The sequence below is a fragment of the Anolis sagrei genome, chromosome 3 (assembly GCF_037176765.1).
Source record: "Anolis sagrei isolate rAnoSag1 chromosome 3, rAnoSag1.mat, whole genome shotgun sequence".
Classification (NCBI taxonomy): Eukaryota; Metazoa; Chordata; class Lepidosauria; order Squamata; family Dactyloidae; genus Anolis; species Anolis sagrei.
Genome location: NC_090023.1, coordinates 147,003,130 through 147,029,607, shown reverse-complemented (window position 1 = coordinate 147,029,607; position 26,478 = coordinate 147,003,130). Strand labels below are relative to the sequence as shown.

General features: G+C 41.7%; 1 protein-coding gene across 4 annotated transcripts in view; it reads right to left on the bottom strand.

Annotated features, from left to right (window-relative positions):
- Window positions 1-26,478, bottom strand: part of PSD (pleckstrin and Sec7 domain containing) — a 128,021-nt gene that overhangs the window by 77,944 nt on the left and 23,599 nt on the right. For all 4 annotated transcript variants that reach the window (XM_060769221.2, XM_060769222.2, XM_067466947.1 and 1 more), the window contains 2 exons: window positions 22,928-23,405; window positions 20,652-21,098 (listed from right to left, as the gene is read on the bottom strand). In XM_060769221.2, the coding sequence (XP_060625204.2) occupies window positions 20,652-21,098; window positions 22,928-23,405 (925 nt within the window). The remainder of the gene's footprint in view (window positions 1-20,651; window positions 21,099-22,927; window positions 23,406-26,478) is intronic.

The window sequence follows — 26,478 nt, the reverse complement described above, 5'->3', positions numbered from 1 at the left end:
CCTCGACAGCCTCCTTAGTAGCAGGTGGGAAGGAGTGACAGAGTTGGACATCATCTGCGTACAGATGACACCGCACCCCGAAACTCCGGATGATCTCGCCCAGTGGTTTCATGTAGATGTTAAACAACATGGGGGATAGTATTGAACCCTGAGGAACCCCACAAAACAAAGGTTGTGGGGTAGAACAGGAGTCCCCCAGTAACACCTTCTGAGACCGGCCCTCGAGGAATGACCGGAGCCACTGCAGAGCAGTACCTCCGAGACCCATTCCAGCGAGGCGTCCCAGAAGGATACCGTGGTCGACGGTATCGAAGGCCGCTGAGAGGTCGAGTAGCACCAACAGGGACACACTCCCCCTGTCGAGCTCCCGACGGAGATCATCCACTAAGGCGACCAAGGCTGTCTCGGTACCATGCCCCGGCCTAAAGCCAGACTGTGCCAGATCCAGATAATCCGTGTCTACCAAGAATGCCTGGAGTTGTGAGGCCACCACACGTTCCATGACTTTGCCCAAAAAGGGGAGATTGGAAACAGGCCGATAGTTAACCAATTGAGTGGGGTCTAGTGATGGTTTCTTCAACAGCGGTTTTATCACAGCTTGCTTTAAGCTGGCTGGAAATATGCCTTCCCGGAGGGAGGCATTAACCACCACCTTAACCCACTCGGCCAATCCCCCTCTGGCCTCCTTTAGAAGCCAGGATGGGCAGGGGTCTAGGATGCATGTGGTAGGTCTCATTCCTCCAAGCACCTTGTCCACATCCTCGGTTTGAACTAATTGAAATGAATCCATCAAAATTGGACAAGCAGATGCTCGTGTTACATCCTCAGAGACTGCCGTTAATATGGTGTCCAGTCCAGAGCGGATCAAAGCGACTTTGTCTGCAAAGAACTGAGCAAAGGCTTCACAGCGAGCTGCCGAGTCATCAGGGCACCCATCCTGAGTGGTGGGTTTTAACAGGCCTCTGACAACTCGGAACAGTTCGGCTGGACGGTTCTTTGCAGACGCAATAGTGGCCGCAAAGAAAGTTTTCTTTGCGGCTCTTATTGCCGCGGCATATGACCTTAAAAAGGACACAAACCGTGTTTGATTTGGCTCGCTCGGATCCGAACGCCACACGCCCTCTAGTTCCCTCTTCTTTCGCTTCAACGCCGCCAGCTCCTCAGTAAACCAAGGGACTGGTTTAGTTCGGCTACTTGAGAGGAGACTGTAGTGCAGCGAGGTGGACGGTACACTAGCAGAATCCCTAATCTGTCCCGGTCACCCACCCTCAGGTGGACGCATTCAAAATTTGTTGACTGCGGGATGGGGGTCCTGGTCAGAAGAATGGAATCTCTGTAGACTACTGCAACCCCGCCTCCCCGCCCTCCGGATCTCGGTTGGTGCTGCACCGAGAACCCGGGTGGACAAAGCTGGGTCAAATTTACACCTCCCGCTTCGTCCAGCCAGGTCTCTGTGATGCACGCCAGATCTGCCCGTTCATCCAGGATTAAATCTTGGATGAAAGTTGTTTTGCCATTGACAGATCTGGCGTTCAACAGCACCACTTTCAATCCTGAGGGACCGCCAACCTGGTTACACCTACTTACCGTATCAGGAGACCGATTTGGAATTACTAATGTTGTTCCACGTTCCCTAGGCCGAATTAAAGGTCTCCCTTTCCCGTATCTCCCCTTCCCCACCACGACTTCTATGGGGGCTCCTCGGTTAACGGAAGCCTCTCCCTCCTCCATGACGCATTCAACACCTATAATAACAACCCAAGGATCATTGTAGATTGTTTGACATATTACAGTTCCAGTTTGCCATGGCTTTGCCTTCCAAGCATTTCCCGTTCCTATTATATTATATTCGGGTCCCCCTGAGCTACTCCATTCCCTCTGACCCACATATACAATTAGCAACCAAATAAACAGGTGCCAAGGAGTGGATAATGACATGAGTAACAGTTGTTAAGCACAGTCAAGGGTTGGTTAAGGCTCTTGGAGTACAGATGGAGACTTATGTCAACACACACGATAGAATGACAATTAAAATGCGGTGGCTTGACAATTAACCCTGAAGTGTTTAAATAAAGTGCGTCATGGAGGCCTAATTCAACGCTAGGTGTATCGAATCAGTTAAAGTGCTAGAGTTGGTTAAAGTGCCACAGAAAAAGTAATTTAAAGTGCTAATGGCATAAAGTGCTAAGATCACGCAATTAATGGAATGCTCCGCATACCCAACTGAACTTAGACAGCACAGTTGAGAAGGTGGTCATACAATCAGGGTTAGTTAGCACCATCAGAAGAGGTCAGCACAATTAAGATGATCAACACAGTTTACGATAGTGGTCAATACAATCAGAGATGATTAGCACACTCGAAAAATGGATTACAAGGTCAAAAGGATCAGCACAACAGACGGGTTAACAACGAACAGCACAGTTTGTCCAGGATTGGATCAGCGAGATGCAAGGTGGCAGTAATTTGGTCACAGGTGGCCGACTCAGTCTTCCGGAGGTGGTGGGCTCTAAGTTAACGGCCGCGATGGTGGGCGGCTCGCGCCTGATGGCGGGCAGACCACCCCTCCCCCCCTCACAGGATGACAATACTCGGCCGAGAGTTTTAGTAATCAACACAAGAATATAGGAGTCTCAATAGTCGGTCGGCACAGGGCTGCTGTAGGTACTCTTCCTAAGGCAAACTTGCCAGTAACAGGAGGTTGGAGAATGCAGTCAGCCAACCAGATGGAAATAATACAACTCGGTCAACACAAACTCAGTCGGCACAAATAGTCAGTCAGCCAGATGGAAATAATATAGCTCGGTAAACACAAACTTGGTCAGCACAAATAGTCAGCCAGATAGTACAACACAGACTCGGTCAACACAGTCACACAGCCTGATGATGACAACACAGTTCAATCAAAACAGGGCCGACTCAAGCCGGAGCCGATGAAGGCCGAACTGAAACAGCAGAGGGCCGGTGCGATGGAGGACGGGGGTCTCGAAGGTCGGGGGACGGGGGGTCTCAAAGGGCGTCAGGACGCCGGAAAATACTGGAGTTGCAGCTGCGGGCGCCTCACTGCAGACGGGCCACGGAGCAGGCCGGACCACGCATTAGGCCCCGGCTGCGACAGATGGAGGATCGCGGCCCGCCTCCTCTGGAAGACCAGGCGCGGCCGCGCAGCAGCAGGGACGCCGAGGTCGCGGCAGCTCGGCGCAGCAGGGCTTTTTGTGTTCACAAAAAGCAGCTACACAATAGTTCTCCAGGGAGCAACAACATAGGCCAACATCACAAGTAGAGCCTAGAAAGGCAGGCTGATAGCAAGGTGCAGCTGGGAGACAGAAGTTCTTAAAGCCTCCTTTCCTGGCTTGCTTTCTCACCAGTGTGGGGGAGATGCAGCCAGGACGCCGACCCTCTCCTGTTCTTGCAGGCAGGCTGATAGCAAGGTGTAGCTGGGAGACAGAAGTTCTTAAAGCCTCCTTTCCTGGCTTGCTTTCTCACCAGTGTGGGGGAGATGCAGCCAGGACGCTGACCCTCTCCTGTTCTTGCAGGCAGGCTGATAGCAGGGTGTAGCTGGGAGACAGAAGTTCTTAAAGCCTCCTTTCCTGGCTTGCTTTCTCACCAGAGAAGTTACTGAAAAGAGTCACAGTGCATTGCCATATTCCAGGAAGATTTCAAATCCTTTTCTTGCATATGGGTCTGTAAGAGGCCTGAGATTGTGAAGGGGACCCTGCTATTTGAGGACTTTGGTGTCCAGCTAAGTAAACAAATAAGTCATTTCTAACCCATCCCACTTCAAATGACTTTTTTCTTTTTTCCTCCATAATTTTTTTCTTTCCCCCCAAACTTAGCTGGTGTTCTGCACCACAAACCAGCTCTTTTGCTCTGAACTCGACCAAAGATTAATGTCTCTATCGCCATGATATCTTGCCAAAGAAATCTCACAGATTATCCTGATGAATAAAAGAAACGTGACACACTCCTTCTAGTAATATTTCTTCTCCTTACTGAATATTATAGAAAGAGAGAAGAGCATATATCCAATCAAATTCTTAAAAATTCTTAATTCACCAAAGCATATTTGTACTGAAGTATTAATGGAGGGAATCCAGAGAGTCAGATGAAATTGCTAAAAATAATAGTGAATTAATAAATTAATCAATGACCTAACCCCAAGATCTGATAATTATAGTTTATCAAAGCTTATAGTGAAGATCGGTAGATGAAAGGTTGCAGAGATAATTATAAATCGGTATTACTGTGTCCAATGCAAATATCGCATACACCAAAACTGTGTGAATGTAATAAAGGTTAAATATTTAAAGATGCCAAGAGATGGTATGCCATTGCCTTCCTCTGAGACATGAAATGTGACTTGCCCAAGGTTGCCCAGTGGGTTTATATGGCTGAGCAGGAATCTGAAGCCTGGTCTCCAGAGTCGTAGTCCAGCACTCAAACCACTATATCATGCTGGTTCTCTACCACCCCTACAGTAATAGAAAAATATACTTGTTGATGTGAATGTGTATTAGTGGCTCAGTGAGTGATGCTCATCTTGGGTAAAATAAATATATAAACAAAACACAGAAAGCACACACACACACACACATATATATACAAAAAATCAGAATCTAAGACTTCTCTTGTCTGTCATGAGAAAATACTTTGGCAGAGCCTCAAGTTATCAAAATATTTTAAAGAGCTTCTACAATCTAATATAAATTAATATAAACACCCATTGTCTTTCTTTGGGATGCATTTTGTGTCAGACATTTGTGAGGATTATAAAAGATCGAGTAACAGTTTAGCCCCCTGAATAATCACAGAATTCTCTAAAGCCACTTCCATGCTGGCCACTCAATCCAAGGCCTGTCTGGAGTATTATGCTCTAGATGGACTTTGATGGCAAGACCTTCTGAGATGCTGCATTAGTGTCTGGATGGCCCAGCTAGATTGGGACTGCATTGACCCTGCTGCCCTGTTCTCTTGTCCGCCATCTGTTGGGGTCCTTTGGTTGTGTTTTTCCTTCAAAGCAGGGGATTGGACTAGATGACATATATGGTCTCTTCCAACTCTATGATTCTATGATTCTATGTCATTGCTGCTATGGATTGCTGACCATGGAGCTTTCTGTAGGCACCTGGCCATCACAATCACATCTGCTGAAGTCACAACATGGCACTATATGATCCAAAGCAGGGGGTGGGTAGGGGGTAGAGCAACCCCCTACTTTCTGCCATTCAACACCAGGATAGCATGATCATGCCAGTGTAGCTCAATGGACTGGGCCAAATAGGACTTAATCCAGCTGTCCAGAGGGCTCTAAACCCCAAGGACACTCTAGAGCTCCCTGCAAACTCAGGAATAGTCCCCAGCTTTGCTTAGTGCAGAGCAAAGTTGGGTTAAGAGCTTTAAAAACCCAGATATTTACCAAAAGGAAAGTGCTTTAGAAGCAAGATCCTTCAAGAGTCTGATGAAAGGTGTACAGGAAGTAGGTCTCAATGATCTAAAAATGTTGGAAGGTTGTAGTTCACAGCTATTGAGGAAATTGCTCAACTACGGGTTAATTCTGGAATCTCCTTTCAATGCCAATCTTGCCTGTATAATATTCCTTTATGGCCATGAGCATATAGAGAGTATTTTTTCTGCCATCATAGACCATATAGCCACCATCCAAAAGGAATAAAAAGGGAGTCTTCAAATTAGTAGTATCCCAACTGTCTTTGTTGTAGTAGAGCCTGCGAGTACTGATGCTAACAGTAGTTTGGGCACTAGAAGGGGAAAACGGGTTACTCGGGAACAGGAATCTGATGAGGAGCCACAGAGAAAAAGGGTTCGGGATATACTTAATGCACCCACAGATGAGGAATCATTCTTGGGTTTTTCTGGAAGTGATGGGTTAGAGAGTGGTGAAGACGGAGATGATACATTGGACTGGACTAAGGTAAAAGAGGTACAAGCTGTATGTGTGGAGCCGATGTCCAATGATAAATTTGTGGGGTTCTCTGGTAATGAGGACTGGCAATCAGGGAATATGGCTGAGTCTTGGGGAGATCTAAGTCTTTACAGAAGATGGAGAACTTGGAGGGATGGAAGTAGGAGTTCACATGTGGGATCAAGAACAGCTGCAAAGGATAACGACGGGGCGGAGGTCAGTTCATTTTCTGATGATGATGTGTAAGATAAAAGTAGGCTCTGAAATGGGGAATCTTCGCAGAAGGCAAGGTGTTGGTTTATGCATTGGTTTGTGCATTGGGTTCTTGTTGCTGCCCGTTTCGTGTTGGCATTGGGTCCTGGATCTGCAGGTTGCTGCTTCCGTTTGTGTGTGCTTTGACTCGGCTTGGATTCTCGTGAGTGCTGATTTCTCCCTTCCTTGACTTTGGATCGGTTTGACTATGATGCTGCCTATGTGGACTTTGGAACTTCGCTGCTTTGGATTTGGCTTACTTCGACCTCGGACTTCGTTTGACTATGCTTCCTTCCCTACGGCTCTTTTGTTTGTTAATTGTTGAATTGCTGTGCTATTTTGTGTGACTCTCGGAGCGCTTTGTTATAATCTGGTTCTTTTATCCGGATAATCCGGATTATTGCTTCAGTTTTTGAACCAGGACTGGTTTTTGACTTTGTGTTTTGACCAGAGACACTGATTTATGTGTCTCTGAGTCCTTTTTCTTTGTTTAATAAACTCTATTTTGGAACTAATTCTGAGTCTGGCCCTTTAACGCATCTGTGTCCCAACAGTCTTATCTTAAAATACAAATACCATATCCAAAAGAGTTTTTGAGAAAGCAATTATGTAAGTAGGATGGTTAAACTCTTCATTCCTGAAGAAGGGGCTGACAGAAAGAGTGGGCTTAGGATAGCAATAGGCATATTAGGAAGGGAAAGAAACAGAAAAGGTATAATTTATTTCCTCCAAGTGTGGTAAACCTGTTTCCAGCAAAGTATACTCCCCACAACATAAGAGGATTACTATTTTTCAGGGCTCTAGACAACCTAGTGCAGTAAACATTCATTCTAATCCAAATCCAGGAAACCCGGTGTTCTCCACACATTTCGAACCATGGAGAATACAATGCAAGGCTCTAATAACAGGTCCTGGCATTGAAAAACCCAATTCTGCTGAGAGCTGGAGCAAACCAAGGCACGATCTACTCTGCCATTATATATAATGCAGTTTAATAGCATTGAACGGCATTATATGGCAGTGTAGATGGAGCCTTAGAGACTATGGGTGAGTCATAGTAAGAGCTGTTTGAACGTAAGCCATCTGGGAATACATCCAGATATTGTTTAGTTCTGCATATGCCTGCATAAGCAACAGAGACTGAGTTGATCTCCCTGACAAGCAACTATCTATCTTGTCTTTCAGGATATGATAGGTAGTCCAGATTTGACATGAAGTCCCTCCAGAGCTGTACGGTACCCTTTCAGGACCTAACTGCAATCTATATCAATGCATCAATAAAAAACGCTTAGTGTGGTGGCAATTCAGGGGCTGCCAGCCCGAAGTATTTCTACCAAAAATTATGATAACAATGGATATGAGCCCATTAGCAAGGGCTGCACTTCTCAGGAGCAAAGTTTTAAAAGGAAAAATAAACAAACAAAATAAATGCAAAAGCTATCTAGATTTGGGGATGAAACTGGCTGGTCAGGTTTTCCAGAGAAGGATTCAAGAGATTGCATGTTTTCATTCAGTCCTTGCACTAGGAAGAAGGGAAGCTCATGTGCCTTGTGAATGGCTGGATGTATGGCTGGATGAATCTCCAGCAATATAGATGGAAATACCTCAAAAAGAATTTCTTGTTCCTGTTACACATTTTAGAAGACAGCTCACAGGGCCACACTAAAAAAGACAAAAGTATAAAATTGGGATTTTTATTGACCTCTTATGGAAGAATGCAGGTGAATGCCCCTTACTCTTGTACTTATTCCTATCAGAAAGCTTGTTGAATGAGTTCCTCCTTGAGAGAGTCAAATAACCCCCAGATTTAAAAGAAGAAGAAAAAAGACCCGTGAACCTTTTTCATTGTAACATAAAAATCTAACACACATGCCAACGTTGGTGGTCAGTGTCTTGATTCTTACGTGCCTTCAAGTTTGCTCTAATTTATCATAGGATTTTTTTAGACAAAGAGTACTCAGAGATGGTTTACCATTGTCTTCGTTTTAGTTTAGCTAATAGTATCAGGTGTTCCCTTCCAAGTACTAACCAGCACAGTTGCTGCTTAACTTCCAGTTACACAGAACACCTTCAGAGTATTTAGGTACAGTGGCCAGTGGAATAACATATATATGCAGTGATCTAGGAGGAGTCCAGATGTGGACTCACAAAATGGGGAAAATTTAATTTTGTTACTTATTACCATCTCTCTCTCTTTTTTTTTTTACTATACTCTCTAGGAAGAGAAATAACTTTTATAAATACAGATAACCCCTACCCAACTTCTGGCATGTAGCCTAACATGTTTAACTGTGTGTGATGTGTTCAAGGGCTTTCCTTTCCTTTAGGAGTTTACAATAAGTCGGTATTCCTCTTTTCCTCAGAGGATGCAGGAGGATAATATTGAAAGTTGACCCGAGCCGACAGGGTTAAAATTATGAGACCATATTTGGTTACAAACCCATGTAGCAGAGGCCATCCTAAAACGTTATTTGCTGATGCCAAGGTATAATGGTGGCAACATTGCCATTGGCACTTACAAAAAAATAAATAAACCCCCAAAAAACAAAAAAAACAAAAACCAAACAAAACCTTACAAAGTGGTTTACAGCACAAAATAATTAAAAAATAACGAGAGAATAAGACAAATATTTATTTCATTTGTAATGATCAGATGGCAGTTATAACACTGACAGTGTTGCTGGTGATGAAGAATACTATATTTTGTTTGGGGCAGGTTGTCTTCTGCCTCCAGATCACATAAGTCAAATGCAAAGCCTGTGGGCAAAAATCCAGCCCATTATAGCATTTTATGTGGCCTGTGAGGCTTTCAGTTCCAGGGCAACATAGTTACATTTATACAGTCTTACAATTACAAACAGTCCTTTGAAGGCAAACAAAAGGCTGATGTTGCTCTCAGTGAAATTGAGTTTCACATTTCCGCTCTCGGTCCTCAAAATAACATCATGGTAGCATTAAAAAAGGTTTCACAGATTCTGACCTAAAATCTATAAAACTGACAGAAAATCTCTTTGACTCTAGTTCCTAATTTTAAGAGATGATCAGGAAGCAATATATTAATAGCTGTCGATTTCCATTGTTATGCGGTTATTTTTTTGGCAAAATTGTTTCTATAAATTCCTCTTCTATTGTGCTGTATGAAGCACCTCAAATTACTCAACCGTGCTGCATGCAGCCATTTTTGCACTGTTTTCTGTTGTAGCACCATCCATCATTTTTCAGCTCTGGATTTTCTTACTTCCCTTTGGTGGAGCAGGATGATATAAACACAATGTTCTGATAGATAATCTCCTGTAGACACTATGATGTCTTAGACAAGCAGGAAATTCATCGCATTGATCATAGTTTGCCAAATGTACAACACAATAAAGAACCGTGCTGGCACATTGGGTGATGCCATTATTTCCTAGTTATCATTAGATTTGACCTAGATGTGTTTCAGTTAGAGAAAAATACAGTTTGTGGTGAAATCCACTTCCAGCAAGTTCTCCTACATGCTGGGCAGTGGAAAATGCTCCCTTGGAGGGTGGTACTGTATCCATCTCTAGAAGTTTTAAAGCAGAAACTGATTGGCCATCTGTCAAGAGTGCTTTGATGATTGTGTGTTCTTGCATGGCAGAGGGTTGGACTGAATAGCTGTTGTGGTCTCTCCCAGATCTACGACAGGACAGGGGAAGGTTTGGAGCATATGGGTAGCATCTCATTATTATAATGGTCGAAGTGGCTTTATAATAAAGAAAACATAATCTGTCCTAACCATTATTTAGAGAAATCATACAGGACATACAAGAAAGTGTTTCATGGAGGAAAGGCCCACAAAGTCATTAATGAAAGGACCAAGACAAAAGTAATGTTCTGTTCAGTCAATGGAGATGTGATGTCAGCAATGACTTTGCTACCCAGTGTGATGCTTTGTTCTTATGGAAGAGGTGGCGGTTGAATGGATGAATTCAGGATATTTGAGGTATTGAATTACTGCTGCTTCGTCCAAATAATGGAGGAGGAACCAACCTGCTCTATGACTGGGCTTTCCAGTTCCTGTAATAGTCACCCTTCCCTGCAGAAATTCCATCTTTGGAATGAGAATAATCCTCCAGAGTTCACAAGATCTTCCTGGGACAGTCCTGATATTTTTCTTTTGCAGAAAATGCTGCATTGTTTTCATTTTTCCCTTTTGTGAGTGTGATTCAGGTGTGCCCCCCCCCCCCCACTGCCTCACATTTCAGAATCCTAGTCTGAGTAGACAGAAATGGTTCTGTGTCTGGTTGCTCCTTGCAGTTATTCATGAATGTATGAGGAAAATACTACTCTACAAGTCTCATACAAAGAGAAACCTCTCTTAAAGCCTGTGGAAGCTGGTCAGTCCTCTAAATTTATGCGCTATGCATTTAATTAAATGTGACTTTCGATATTTGCTGCCCTAGCAGTTCATCTAGCTAAGATACAAGGAACAGCTCTGTCAACAGAACTATAATTATTGGCTCAAAAAGCTATGACTGACTAAGCCATGCCCAGCAGAGAGGCCATGCAGGGAACAGATGTACTATAAATGGGTTGATTAGCTAACCCCCACAGGAGTCATCCTATATGCATGAGGAAAGATCTTAAACACTTTAACTTGCAACCTAGCATGATGTTTAAAAAGACCATTCTGTCGTAAATGAGACAATACAATCTTTTGTCCAGATTTTCCTGGAGGAAAATAGTCTGCACAAAAGGTTAGTGTGGTTGCAGTTACAAGGAAATGTGAGGTCTTGGGTGATACACTCCAACGTATCTCCTTTTATGAGCCAGTTAGAGCCTTAAGAGCAGATGGGGAGGCCTTGCTCTCAGACCCATCCCCTTCGCAAGCATAACTGGTGGGGATGAGAGACAAGGCCTTCTCAATGGTGGCCCCTCGGCTCTGCAACTCTCTCTCCAGTGAGATCAGATTGGCCCCTTCCCTCCTGGCCTTCAGGAAAAAGTTAAAGGCCTGGCTTTGAACACAGGCATTTGGGGAATAGTGTAATATTCTGACTTGAATGTAGCAGCTTGAATAACGATGATGGGATCCAGCATTATGTTTTAATCTATTTTATTGCATTTACATTTCAGCGTTGTTTTATAATTTTATATGTTATATTGATTATTTGTTTGTATAATGCGGCATTTAATTTTGCCATAATGTGTAAGCCTCTCTGAGTCCCCTTCGAGGTTGAGAAGAGCGGTGTATAAATATAGTAATAGTAAATAAATAAATAAAAACCTGAGCCCGAAGGCTGCATTGTCTGAGCAGAAACCAGTGGATCTGGAGAAATGGCTAGATCCTAGCAGCCATAAGCTGAGAAAAATGTGGTCATGGAGGCTACTGGGTAGCGATTCGGATGCTGTTCTCAGGATTTGTGCAGCGTTCTCAGAGAGGAAAAGGCACACAAAAGGCACTCTAGTGCATTGGTCCAAACTGGGCAGTATATAAGCCAGATCTAGGCATGTACCTCTGTGGGCAGAACTTCTCCTCACTGAACTTTTAGAAGGCCACACAAGGCCATATCTTCATTTTAAAATATGTTCATGTTAGGAAAAACAAGCTCATGCCTCCGTGTGCACTGTATGAGAAATTGAGGGAGCAATTTCAGCACATTTTTGTCCCTTTGACCTGCTTTATGTCCAGAAGGGAACTTATTCCAAAATATGTATTGAATAGAAATCATTTCTGGTTTGCAGATTGAAAGGCCCTGGCTGAAAAACAGGCTGGCAGGAAGGATATGGAAATTTTGCCCCTGGGTCTCTTTAGAATTAGAATAAAAATCAAAAGTGCAGAATAGCCTTGGGGGCAGCATGTAGTCCACGGACCACACTTTCCCCACTCCTGATGTATGCCTTTCTTGAAATCCATGAAAATTATGATCTCTTGAACACTTATCTGGAAAGCTGGCCAGCTGGCCATCCCCAAATCTAGATCACTTGTTTTATTTATTTTTACTTTTAGAACTAACCACATGGCTACTTTGCTGCCAAGAAATGTTGCCCATGCTAATGGGCTCACATCCATTGTTATCACCACTTTTGGTAGAAATATTTTTTGGGCTGGCAGCCCCTGAGTTTCCACCACACTAAGCTTTTTGTACTGATGCTCTGATACAGATTGCAGTCAGGTCCTGAAAGGGTCCCAGGCAGCTACTGGAGAAACTTCATGTAAAATCTGGGCTATCATATCCTGAAGGACAGAATATATAGCTGCCTGTCAGGGAGATCAGCGTAGTCTCCATTGCTCGTGCAGGCATATGCAGATCTAATGAATATCTGAATGTATTCCCAGATGGCTATAGTCTGTGGTACATTCAAACAGCTCTTACTATGACTTAACTATAATCCCCGAGGGTCCATCTACACTGATATGTAATGCAGTTTCAAACATCATTATATGCTCAGTATGGACTAATATGCGATTTAAACAGCATTATATGAGGCTACACTGACCACATAATGCAGTTTTGAACAGCATTATATGGCAGTGTAGATTGGTCTTGAGACAGACAAAGAAAAAGTGGCTTCTACAGCCATTAAGTGTTTATAATAGCTTGGATGTCAAACAGATGAGGGTAGAGAAATTCTTCCTATATAAGCTAAAGGTGAGTTACTAATTTCCCCAGAACCTTTGTGATGAATAGATGAGGTCCTGATGTAAGGTTGAATGGGCCACACCTAAATTCAAAATTGTGACTCTTATATGAAAACTATCATTGCTACCCATATGATGCGTGTGCAAGTGCCTTTGAGAATTCTGTTGATGCCTGACAATGCACTTTCCCCCAGTGAAAACACTATTAGTTTCTTCAGGACCTGCTTAGTCCATATATCCTTCTTTAGAACTAAGGAAAGGACAGAGTAAACCCCAAAAGACCTCTGTACCTTTGGCTCTAGTTCTATGGCAGCAATGTCTTAGGAGATGATGAATTGCAACCATCATAGGTTGTTATTTTGTCCTGATCTCTGGACTTCAAAAATGCAGTAAACTTGCTTACTACTGACTTGTTCCACCATGCACATTTTGGAAACCATTTCCCTGTCCCACCTATTAAATGTTATTGAGAACAGGTTGGAAAGAATGAAGGAGACAGAACCTTTCTGGTGAGGCTTGACTTCGAATCATTGCAACATGGTTTCTAGCTTATTTTCGGATAATGTCCTGTTCTATGATCACCAATCTGTACCTAGAAAATTGATCATTAACAGAGCCTGCAATTCAGCATCTAGCTTCCAGTTTCTGAGATAGATCTTGCTTGGCTATTAGTAGGACTGGCCTTGAACATCAACTGTAATGTGTTGTGTCATCAGCACCAGTAATAAGGACAATTGGATTACATAATTTCATTCGTAAGCAAATATCCTAGGTGATTAATGTTTTCAGTGTCACTGCTTCTAGAGATCGGATCTCTTTGTATAAACTATCTCTTTAGTATTTTTGCCTAAGGAAACCCCTTGAAATTCATAATTCTATGGTTATGAAGGGACATATACACAGGATCGACCGGCCATGTTGTTCGGATGCACGACCACCGTCTCCCAAAGCAGCTGCTCTATTCCAAACTCAAGACTGGAAAATGGAATGTTGGAGGACAGGAAAAGAGATTTAAAGATGGGTTCAAAGCCAACCTTAAAAATTGTGGCATAGACACTGAGAACTGTGAAGCCCTGGCCCTTGAGCGCTCCAGTTGGAGGTCAGCTGTGACCAGCAGTGCTGTAGAATTTGAAGAGGCACGAATGAAGGGCAAAAGAGAGAAACGTGCCAAGAGGAAGGCGTGTCAAGCCAACCCCAACCGGGACCGCCTTCCACCTTGAAACCGATGCCCTCACTGCAGGAGAAGATGCAGATCAAGAATAAGGCTCCACAGTTACCTATAGACACTACACTTGGAGGACCATTATCCTTGGACTACGAGGGATCACGTAACAACAACAACACACAGAATCAGATATGTTTGTCTTAATGTACCTTAATTTTATGATTTGTGTACACTGCCTTGTGCAGGTTATGCCCTTAAAGGCATCTGAAAAATATGAAAATGAATAAATTACACAAGAAAAAGATCGCAGTCCCTAAAGGTTTTCCCTGACTGAGTTTTTAATTTAAGTGGAAACCATTTCCTTCCCTTGCTGTTTTCATCTTGTAGCCATTCATCCGATAGCGAATGGTGATACTTGTTTTTATTAATTATAAGCCAAATGTGATGTTATTAATTGTTTATTGTTGTATTTCATCATTCTACTTTCACTTGACTTAGCCGATGGTTTGTTGACCGAAATAAAGGCTACTGACTGACTGACTGACTGTTTTCATCTTGTATAATTCAGTGCCCTTTTTGAAACTGCATAAATATATTCCTTGAACAAAGATCTTGCAGGCAGCATTAGAGATGGAGGAACCCACCACAAACTTCATGGAACCTCAGTACACACAATCCTGATCCTTATTATCTGCTTTTTTGCCTTGAAGAGGAAATTCAATAAATGGCACATGCCACCTACTGGATAAATAATTGCATGGCAATTGGAAAAACTAGATCCAAGGCAAAGCAGTTCCTCACCTGGCATATTACCTGCTGCGAAATAATAGTTTTCACATTTCCATCCCAAGCATATAAACTAATATTCTTAAATCTTCATCTGTGCTTCAGACTTGTAAATCTGGATGACCATTCTATGAATCAGACAAGATGTGCCATCCAACAATGACTGGAGTTGTACTACCACCAATAGTTTAAGTGCAATGATTCAAAAAAGTTATCTATGAAATCGGTGACAGTATAAATCTAAGGACACCCCCCTCCCCCAATGTATGGCTTTTTAACCATCTCCGATTCATTTTTGGTAAGTATTGTTATTTGTTTCATGTCATTTATGATTTTTGTTGAATTTTTAAAGCAGAAGACGCAGGCATCAAGATTTTCCATATCTTGATTCCATCATTAAACAGAATGGTGACTGAAGACTCGGAATTGGAAGCTATGAAGGAACTAGACAAGATTGAGAAAGATAAAGATATATTGTATAAATAAATAGTAAAGTGAGGATTGTCTGCCATCATATTTCCAATTTCTATATATGGTTGTGAAACAGGACAGATGAAAAGATATATAATGTTGATTCTGGAAAATCTACTTGAATGTTATCGATGTGCTATTAACAACTCTTGAAAATTATGGACCAGTATCCAGATTTAAAATTAGCAACAGGAAACAAAAATGATAACAGAAAGCATAGAGGAAGATAAAGTGATGTTAAGACAACTATTTGGACTCAAGATAGAAAAAGTGGCACATCTTGAAGTAATCAGATCAAATAAGAATTTAAATGTATATCATAACAATTATAGAGTTGAAAGAGACCACAAGGACCATCTAGTCCTACACTTGACTTCTTTCTACTGTATAATGAACTCTTTCTGCTGTATAATGGCTATGGAAGCCCACACTCTTTTTACATCCCAAATAGATTACTGCAACGTACTCTATGTGGGGTTGCCTTTGAAGACTGTTCAGAAGCTTCAAGTGGTCCAACGGGCAGTAGTCAGATTTCTTACCGGAGTACAGGGAACATACCACCTCCATTATGTCAGCACCACTATTGTTCCTTAACTCTTATTTATAGAAAGCGATCCATCCCCTTCTCTCAATGGCAAAAGGTGAGATCTTAAAAGAAGCACTGACCCTCTCTACTGTCTTGGCTGTAGCACCATTTCTGACCTTTTCAAATGTCCGGGTGGGAAATGGTAGTGGCAGCCAGGGCTGCTTTCCCCTCACCGTGGAATGACTCTTGATTTATCCACAGGCCATACAAAAATCCATTATTACGGTGGCAAAATTTGTCCTATACCCAAGTTCGGCTTACAAACAAGTGCAGGCAGTTCCTGGGTTATGAACAAGATTGACTCCTGTAAGTTAGTTCTTAAGTTGAATTCTGATGTAGATCAGAACAGGTACATTTTTTAAGTGTAACCCCAGCCAAAATGTGTATTTTTAAGCATTGGATAACATAGGCAAGGATTAACGCCCCCATGGGGTTTGTTTTGCTGTCTGTACATCTTTTCAGAAGATTTCACCTCACTTTCTGTCCCTGTGATAATTGGATTTTGAAATATTTGGCTTGTTGTGGAAACAAGGATTGGTGATAAAATTTCAGAGGAGACACCTTTTCCTCATGATACCTCTTTCAGGAGTCATTTTCCCTTCTTAGGGGCAGATTTCTCTCATGTCCTGTTGTCTAATCCCCATTCTTAGCTATGAGTCATTTGTAAGTCGGATGTAACTCAGGGACTGTTTGTATATATAGTAAATGCCAAAATTTAACACCACTAAAGAATATGAGGACAAAAAACATACAAGCAAAACCCTGTTGGACTGTTAGAAATTACCTGTCAAACATTAAATTTCTATAAATAAACCATTTCCTAGCCTTTCCACCTCAAAATTGGCACATACTCACAAAGCCTGACTTCCCATACTGCTACATTTCAGAATGATCCAGTGATTAGGTTTTATTAATATGAGATATAGAGAATACTCTCCTCATTGAATTCTGGTAACAACATTAGAACGTAATTCCTCTGAGTCAGCCTTAATTATAATATAGTTGAATAACATCCTCAGAGGAAGGCAAACCTCTTCTGATCTGATCTTGCCAAGAAAACCCTATGGTTCAGCACCCAACAACAATCTCTCCAAAATCATCCATGTGGATGTTTAAGGCCCCTTTCACACAGTTGTATAAAATCCATATTGAACTTGATTATTTATTTATTTACCACACTTTTACCCTGGCTTTCTCACCCCGAAAGGGATTCAGAGAGGACTTACAAAGGCAACAATTTGATGCCAAACATATACATATCGATAAATAAACAACACATTAAAATCCAAAACAATTAAAAACATCTACATTAAAACATCAATTAAGATAATGCAGATCGTAGGGTACTCAGATAACCCAGTTCAAAGCAGATATCAAGACAGATTGTGGATTATCTGCCTTGATATTCTGAGTTATATTGCTGTGTAGAAGATTGCTTTTTGATGGTTCAATATACACAAACTTTGTTTCATTCACAACATTATTAAATGTGTGTGTATAAGATGCATATGAATCACACATTATGTTGCATTTAGACTTGGGTCTCATCGCCAAGCTATCTCACTATGTATATGAAATCACAATAATAATCCAAAATTCAAAACATATCTGGTCCCAAGCATTTTGGAGAAGGGATACTCAACCTGTGATGTATATGGTAAAAGATGTTGAGGCCCACTTTCACTAAGAAATCAGCCAGATCAGCTTTTAAAGGAAGGCATACAAGCAGAATTGTAATGAAATGATTCCTGTTCCATCACTCCTATCAGTAACCCAATAATAACCTTGAGACAGAATATACATATAATATATGACACGTAAAGAGAACTGGCATATTTCTGGCAGTTACAATGAGATCAGAATCAATACCATGGGGCATGAGGAAATCTGTAAATTGTTTCTTCCTTTACACCCGTCACCCCCATTAGCATTTGGAGAGGACTTTCTCCTGGTGCCAGTGAGAGACCTCCTTCTATACTAAATAGCAGATATAAAGAGGAAGGTTTAATGTTGAGAATGTGATACCAGAATAATAAAAAAAACCTCTTCCCTATAGTACCAGAGCTGACTGTTTTCATCATTGCCTACCATGAAACATTTTTTACAGATGCATACAAATACAAGTTTCAGGCTCGTGTGAATATTGATAAAATCATCAAATGTATTGCAAATTAGGGACAGTGAATATGCAGTGTCACAGATGCATTTTTTTTACTATTAAACCCATATTCCCTCATCTATAGCTGTGCTGAAGGTTTCACTCCAACTACATCTAAAGGACGAGACAGAGGTCCTTCTGGTCAGATTATGACCTATAGGGTGGCAAACTGTACTCGACGGGGTTACACGCCCTCTGAGGACACAGGCACACAGTCTGGGGGCCCTCCTGGATTCAGTGCTGATGCTTGATGCTCAGGTGTCGACGATGGCCGGGAAGACCTTTGCATAGTTAAAAGCTTATGAGCCAGCTGCGAACGTACCTCGAGAAGCTTGACTTGGCCATGGTGGTCCATGCCTTGGTTATATCCAGATTGGATTATTTGCAATGAACTCTATGTGGGGCTGCCTTTGAAGATGGCCCGGAAACTGCAACTAGTGCAAAGATTGGCAGCTAACTATAGGGAGTGCACAACACCCCTCTTAAAGCAGCTCCACTGGCTACTGATAAGTTTCCTATTGCAATTCAAAGTACAGATTATGACCTATAAAGCCCTAAACAGTTCAGGCCCAGCCTATCTCCCCCTATGAACTGGTGTGGGCACTAAGATCCACTGGGGAGGCCCTCCTCTCACTCCCACCACAGTCACAAAAATGGCTGGTGGGGGTGAGGGAGAGAGAGGGCTTACTCGGTGGTGGCTTCCAGACTTTGGAACACCCTCCCCAGGGAGATTAGGCAAGTCCTGACACTGTCCTCCTTTCGTAGGGATCTGAAAACCTTGATGTTTCAACAAGCATTTGAGAATGACTAGTTCTTAGTTATAAATGCCCAGTTCCTTGTTTGCCAGACAGTACTCTTGTTTTCTAACCTTCATCCAATTCCCCGGTCCTATGATACGCTGTTTTGCACTATGCCATGCCTGACCCTTTTTACAGCATGGCTATGCCCATTTCAGTATTTCTAGTTATTGGTTTTTTGTCGAGTATTGTTTTGATGGAATTTTCAATCCTGTCGTCTTATACTCTTCAAGTTTTATTTGATTGTGTTTTTATCTGTATTGTTATGCTTCATTATGTTTTATTTTAATTGTGTTTATGTTTTAATGGACTGTTTTGCTTTTTGTCTTCTGGACACTCTGTCCCATATGTAAGCTGTGCCGAGTCCCTTCAGGGAGATGGTGGTGTATAAGAATAAAGTTATTATTGTTATATTATAAAGGGCCATATATTCTCTATTTCAGAAAGAGCCTTACCACATTTTCTACCCACTTTTCAGAAGTGTGAGATCCATGCAGGCGTTGTTGCTGTGTGCTTTCAAGTCATTTCAGTGACCCTAAGATGAACTTATCATGGGTTTTGTCTCAGTAAGATTCATTCAGAGAGTTTGCCTTTGCTTTCCTCTGAGACCCAGTGTCACCCAGTGGGTTTTCATGGCCAAGCCCCAGTCCAGTGCTCAAACTACAACACTACATTGGCTCTTGCACACAAACATGAAAACCTAGCTTCTTGGGGAGACAAACAGCATTCTTGTACAACAAATATTTCATGATTTTTTCTCTTTTTTGCCATGCTATTTTATGCTGGCCCCAGGAAAGGTAAGGTTGAGAGCAAAGCAAATAATTTTGGAAGCTGTTCACAGAATTGACATTGTGAAAACTGCTCAGCGTCATTATCTTTACTAGACAATAGCTTGTACCAACTTCACACCAATTTTTATAAGGTAAAAATGAAATTACTGTGAGTCAGAGGCTCAAATAACAATTTTTCTAATTCTCCTTTGAGCAATTTCATAAAAGGAATAATCAGCGCAATTAATTTATTTTTACATTATATACCTTCAGCAGTACCCATTGTTTTCACTTGTTTTATCACAAAACACCATGCACATTTCATACTATATAAATAGTTGTTGTACTATGAAAAATAATTTTCTTATTCTTATTATTTTGAACTAAAATATGTAAATTTGATTTGCATAGAATCTGGATTACTTTTAGTGCTGAAATGAAATGAAGAGGAGGGAAATTCCATCATGTTTTCATCTCTGAAAAGCAGTAAAAGTAATCCATGTCTGATCACATTTCTGTAAATGATGAATGTGTTTTCAGAGAGAAGGTTTCTAGGTTTGAAAAATTCAGTCAAAGATTTTTAGCCACATATTTTAAAAAGTCTTTGCATACTCTTTAATGTATAATAACAACTGTATTTTTTTAAAAGAGCAACATTCTTTCAAGCTTAAAAAATGGAATCAGGACAACACTGGATTGTGCAAACAATATTTTTCAAAACGTTTTTGAAAAAATGATAAATTGGAAAGTAAATGTCTTTGTAAAAAATCCTTAAGGCCTCATCACTCCTTTTGAAATGTCACTTTTCACAGTTAAAATCAAACAGCACGAACATTTGGAACGGAACTAATGATTTTGGCACAGACAACCCACTTCCACTTTGAAAAGAGTATTCCTTCAGATTAAATGTCCACTTGTAAAGCTAAAAAACCAAAGGGATAGGACTCAAAGGCCTAGGGTAGTTCCTCGCGCTACTTATTTCTCTTTCCAGCAGAATGGAAATACACCAGATGGACACTGTTGAATCTATGATTTCCATACTACATTGCTAGGGTGTGGGGAAAATGAGGATATTCTGGAATCCTGGATGAAAAGATGACACTATCTCAGGAATTCCCAACCTATAGTTAGCTTTTTCCACTCACCTTAAGATGGAGGCCAGGGGGATTCCCAAGCTGTCCTCAGAATGGCAGGGACTCTGCAAGACACCTTTCCTGCCTCCTTGTGGCTCCTCTTCGCGCTCAGTCCAGGGAGCATCAGTGGCAGAGCTCGTTCCAGAATCTGGCTCTACAGGGGCCAGTGGGGCAAAGTTTTGTTCAATGAGTTTGGCACTATCTCGAATTTGCTCTTGTATTTCTGGGGTAAGAGTAGGCAGATCAAAAGTAAAGTATGTCCCACTATGTGTGTGAGCTGGGGAGGACAGGATGTCAATGGAATCTAGGCTGGTGTAAGACGTCCCTTTGGCTCGGTGGGACTCCATGATGCTCTCAAAATGCTTGCTGAATGAATCCATGCCATCCCTGGATAAGCTGTGCCCAAGAAGGAAGGGCACAGGGGACTTGAGCAACCCTTGGGCTTCTCTGTTGATGATCCTGGAGATGGATGGTTAAGAAGAGAAAGAAAGAGATGTTTGTTACCAAGAGACAAGCACTGCTCCACTTCTTATCTCTCTCTCTTCCTGATCACAGTAATAGCAGTAGCAGTAATAACAATAAGAACAACATTTTTTATTTAGTACCCGCCTCTCCTTTTGGTAAGTATGCTGACTCAGATTAAGATAGTATGAAGTTATGTCAGAACAAAGACTGCATCATCTTGCTATAAAGAGTTCAAGTAAGTGTTCATGGGTAGGAAAAAGAATGTCACTGAAAGCTGAAGGGACGTTTCTCTTACTCACAATTTAATCACGAACAGTAGACTGAAACTGGGACAGGGCCAACTCAATTATTAGGTGAGGGAGAGATTTTAGTCCCACAGACTAAGGAGATTAGTGTTTTTTCATGTCAGGAGTGACTTGAGAAACTGCAAGTTGCTTCAGGTATGAGGGAACTGAATGTCCGCAAGGACATTACCCAGGAGATGCCCGGATGTTTTACCATCCTGTGGGAGGCTTCTCTCATGTCCCCGCATGAGAAGCTACAGCTGACAGATGGGAGCTCACCCCACTCCTCGGATTTGAACTGCTGACCTGTCAGTCAGCAGATGGGTGGATGATAGGGATGAATAAGCAATATCATGTTTCCAGATGTAATGAGCTGTGCAGAAGACGTAAACAAGAAAGTAGAAAAGAAAGCAACCTGTATATTTGTGTAGTTGCTAGGATAAGAAAAACGCCTCAACAAATCAAAGCTGTAGATGTTGATGGCTAAGAAGGGACTACCAGGACTAGGATTTTCTGCATGGTGGGTTGGTGTTTACACCAATAGTTTTGTCAGAAGCAAAGGACTCCTTGCTGATGCTTGAAGATCTTCACAGTCATTAGGATCTGCTATTCTACAATGATGCAAGAAACATGGCTAAGAAAAAATCTCTTCTGAGCATACATTTTTGTTTTAGCAGAGCATGGTGTAAAACCTGGACTGTGGAGATCCATCCATTCCAAAAAAAAGGCAACAGAATACATTACACTTCATATGTGTGTGTGCATGCATGCAAAGGAATACAAAAGAATATGAAGAGAATGACCTTCCATTTTTTGTTTCCCCATGAATTATTCAGGTTTCTCTGTGAGCTCTAAAAAGACTAACCAGAATATCAATGTATAGTTACCATTATCCAAGCAAAGTCCTATGGGAAGAACATTAGGGCCTCTAAAAAAGACTATTAACCGACGAACCGCTCACAGATTGTAATAAATACTTTTGGTTTTATGGAGGTTGGCACATGTTTAATCATTTCACAGGAATAAATGCAGGTAATTATAGGACATTAAGTCCTATGTCATTACAGTTGGGCACAGGAAAGAAGTGGAAGATAGTAGCATTACTGGTTAGATCCAAAACACAAACATGACAGCAACTGCACAAGAGTAGAATTGCCTGCAAATATGAGGTAGAAAACACAGAACTTAATATTAATGGTGGAAGTTTATAAGCTCTTTGAGGGAACATGAAGTGCTCTTACCCCAGCACATCTTAGACCAACTGAGACATTGAATAATCTCATTAGCAGCTCTTCAGCAAAACAAGGACCATTGCCACAGGTCCTAGCAGAAGATACAATGTCCCTGAGGGGTACTGGCCAGACTCAGTCCTATTCTAATAATTATTAAATTGCCCTGCATAACCAGCTCTGTTATTCTGAATCCAATTAATTCCATATTTCTATTGTTATCTGGGCATGCAAAAAACAAATAGAAGATAAGTACCATCGCTAATTGCAAATGAAATATTAAGTACTGTCAATTCAAGATAATCCTTACCTCTCATGATGCTGCTGTGTAACTTCAAATACCTCATCATTTTCAATGTCTTGGATCTTATTCCTTAAACACTTGCCATCATCATTTTCCCTAGTGTGCTGAATCAACTGGTCCTCTGGAACATTATTTCCTTTCCCCAATATTCCTGTGAAACTGGGATTGCTCTCACTGTCCTTCTGGCTCTCAATGGCTGAATCCACTTCATCTTTTTCAGCCAAGATGTCATCAATGTTGGTTTCATGGTAGCATCGCAAGGGTACAGAATCCAGGTCTGTTTCAGAATACTTCAGTGTTCTGCGGATAATTCCAGTTTCACAGTTTCCAGGGTTTGGACTACTTGGTGGGGCCATCTCAATTTCTACCTCTACGTGACACAAGTTATGTTCTGGATGCATCCAGTCTTGTTTCAGTGGCAATGGAGGGCTGGATTTCTTAAGAAGATGAGGTAGAGGATCAGGTCTATTCTGAGGTGATACTCCTGTAGCACAGAAATCCCAAATTACCAAAACCAAGAAAAGCCTCAATAATGTTTAACAAATACTGGTTCTCTCTGCTTTTGCCCATGACATCAACAACATCAGGCTCTTTAATATAGGTAAAGATTTCCCCTGACAATAAGTTTAGTCATGCCCACTCTGAGGGATGGTGCTCATATCCATTTCTAAGCCAAAGAGCTGGCATTGTCCATAGGTCATGTGGCCAGCATGTTACCTTCCTACTGAAGCAGTATCTATTGATCTACTCACATTTGCATATTTTCGAACTGCTAGGTTGGCAGAAGTTGGGGCTAACAGCGGGAGTTCACCCTGCTTTCCGGTAGTGCGATGGGTTAAACTCTTGTGCTGGCAGGATTGTTGACTGATAGGTCAGTGGTTTGAATCTGGGGAGAGCGGGTTCAGCTTGCTCTGTCAACTCCTGCTCCCCATGAAGGGACATGAGAGAAGCTTCTCACAAAGATGGTAAAACATCAAACATCCAGATGTCCCCTGAACAACATCCTTGCAGACGGCCAATTCTCTTACATCAGAAGCAACTTGCAGTTTCTCAAGTCACTCCTGACACAAAGAAAAAAAAACCCATTCCCTGGATTTGAATTGCCAACTTTTCAGACAGCAAGTTCAGCAGCTCAGGTGTTTAATCCCACTGCACCACTATAAGTATCCAGAAAAAATAGCAAAGAGAAAGAAGACACAATCTAGGAAAAAAGAAAGGATTCTCTTATCAACACTACCAGCACTACCATTTTAATAAGGCCTGATGATTAAATTCTGTATAAAAGGTGTTGAGGAAGAAACACTCTTTTTGTACCTCAAAACTGTAAAGTCCACCCAACACACAAAATTAAATGAAAATTTTACTGTTAAAATGTCCCAGTCTGCCTTGGGAGTAGCATTATGCTTCAAAACATCCCTTATGTTTTAAGAAATAAGTGAGAACAGGTAGAAAGAGGGAATTGATTTTGTAACCTTTCTCTCTCCATTCCTATAATGAGCTGGGAGCCCTTGAGTACATGGCAATATTGTCGAGCTATTAGCTTGCTGCTGCTGAGGTGGGAATTATAAGAAAATCTCAGGGTTTTGGAAATCAGAAAACAACTGCCCAAGGGAGCAGGCCAAATGGTACAAGTGGGCAGGGGGAGAAGCTCTCTTCCCAGACAAGAATTGGCAGATTTTTCAAAAGGAAACTAACCGGCAACATCAGAAAGAAAAAGCTCTGGAGCCAAGTAATTTATTGCTCCAAATTGCTCATTTTACAGCCCAAATAATGCTTCCCTGGAATCATAGGATGACTTGGAAATTTGCCTCTGAGGTCATCAGTGTTGCTCCTACTTCTGAAAAGAAGATTCAATCTATAATTTCCATTAAAGGTCCAATCTACGTATAAACCTGCTCTGAGATCCAATCCAAGATCCACCTCTATGGAGGTTGCGACAGTAACTTATTTCTGAGTAGATACAAATTCTTCTCATCTTTTGAAATGTGAAAGTGCTACGGTGGACAGGCATAGAGAGGTCCAGAGATAGTCTCTCAACATGGGGAAAAATTTAGATGAGAGACAAAACACACCTAATTTATTTAATCCCATCCATTTCATGTGAAATTTTGCAACTGGGGACTGAAAATAGGGAAAAGATTCACTGAGGAAAAACCAGAAAAAATGAACTCTGCTGACTCCTAAATAACAACAACAACAACAACAACAACAACAACTTTATTTGTTTTCACCCTATCTCCCCAAGAGGACTCAGGGCAGATTTCATCAGACAAAAAACATAGAGGCAAACATTCAATGTCTCACCATGAGTGCAAACATAAATACATTCATGATCCACACAATCCCAAAGCAATCCAATATCAAGCAATCAATTATTTAAAGAACCCAAAATTACACAGTTACATTATAAAATTATATCTCACCATAAAAACATCAAATTATTTCTAACCATAAAAACATGACCCTCAATTTAATGACCACCCAAAGGTTCAGTAAAAAAAGTAAAATTAGAAGTTAGCTCTACTTGCCATAATATCCAACAGTGCCGACCAACTCACTAAGGCTAAAGAGCAATAATAATAATTAAAATGAATTAACTGACTGTTGCTCCCTTGTACTCTTCTTCATATGATAAAGTACACAAGTGGGTTTTCAATTTTTTTTGAAGGAGAGAATGGAAGGAGCAATTTTTATCTCTTTGGGGAGGGCAATCCAGATGTGGGGGGCGATTGTGGAGAAGGCCCTCTCTCTCATTCCCATCAGCTGTACTTGGGATGGGTAGGGAACTGAGAATAGGCCATCCTCCGCTGAATGCAGTGTCTAAATAGGCCTATAAGAGGAGATGCGGTTCTTCAAGTAGCCTGGACTCTAACCATTAAGGGCTTTAAAGGTAATGACCTGCACTTTGTATCTAGCCTGAAAGCAGACCAGCAGCCAGTGGAACTGTCTCATCATAGGAATTGTATGCAACCTGTATGGAGCTCTGGTTAGTAATCTAGCTATCGATCTCTGCACCAATTGGAGTTTCCAACCTATCTAGTAGTCCAAGAGGGATGTGACTAAGGTGTGAACTACCATGACCAAGTCTGGCATCTAAAGGTACGTGCGCAGCTGGCACACAAGTTTTAACTGTGTGAAGGTGCTCCTGGCCACTGCTGACACCTGCGGTTCCAGAGTCAGCAATGCGTCCAGAAGCACCCCTAGACTGCGCTGTTTGGATGGAGTGTGACCCCATCCAAAACAGGCAGTAACCCCACATCCTGGACCGCCTTCTGACTGACCAGGAGTACCTCTGTCTTGTCTGGATTAAATTTCAACTTGTTAGCCTTCATCCAGTCCATCACTGATGACAGACACCTCCCTTCTGCCACCAACAGTGTAGCTGAACTTAGGATGAAACAATAATTTGTTGGGTTCCTTACCCTCAAGACAGGAGTGTCATGCTGCCTGGGTGGCCAGATTTTATGCAAAATGTCACCTAGTGCCCGAAGCAGTCTGCAAATAAAATGCCACCTGATGCCAGGAGCTGTCTGGAAGTATTCTTAAGCAGCTTGCCT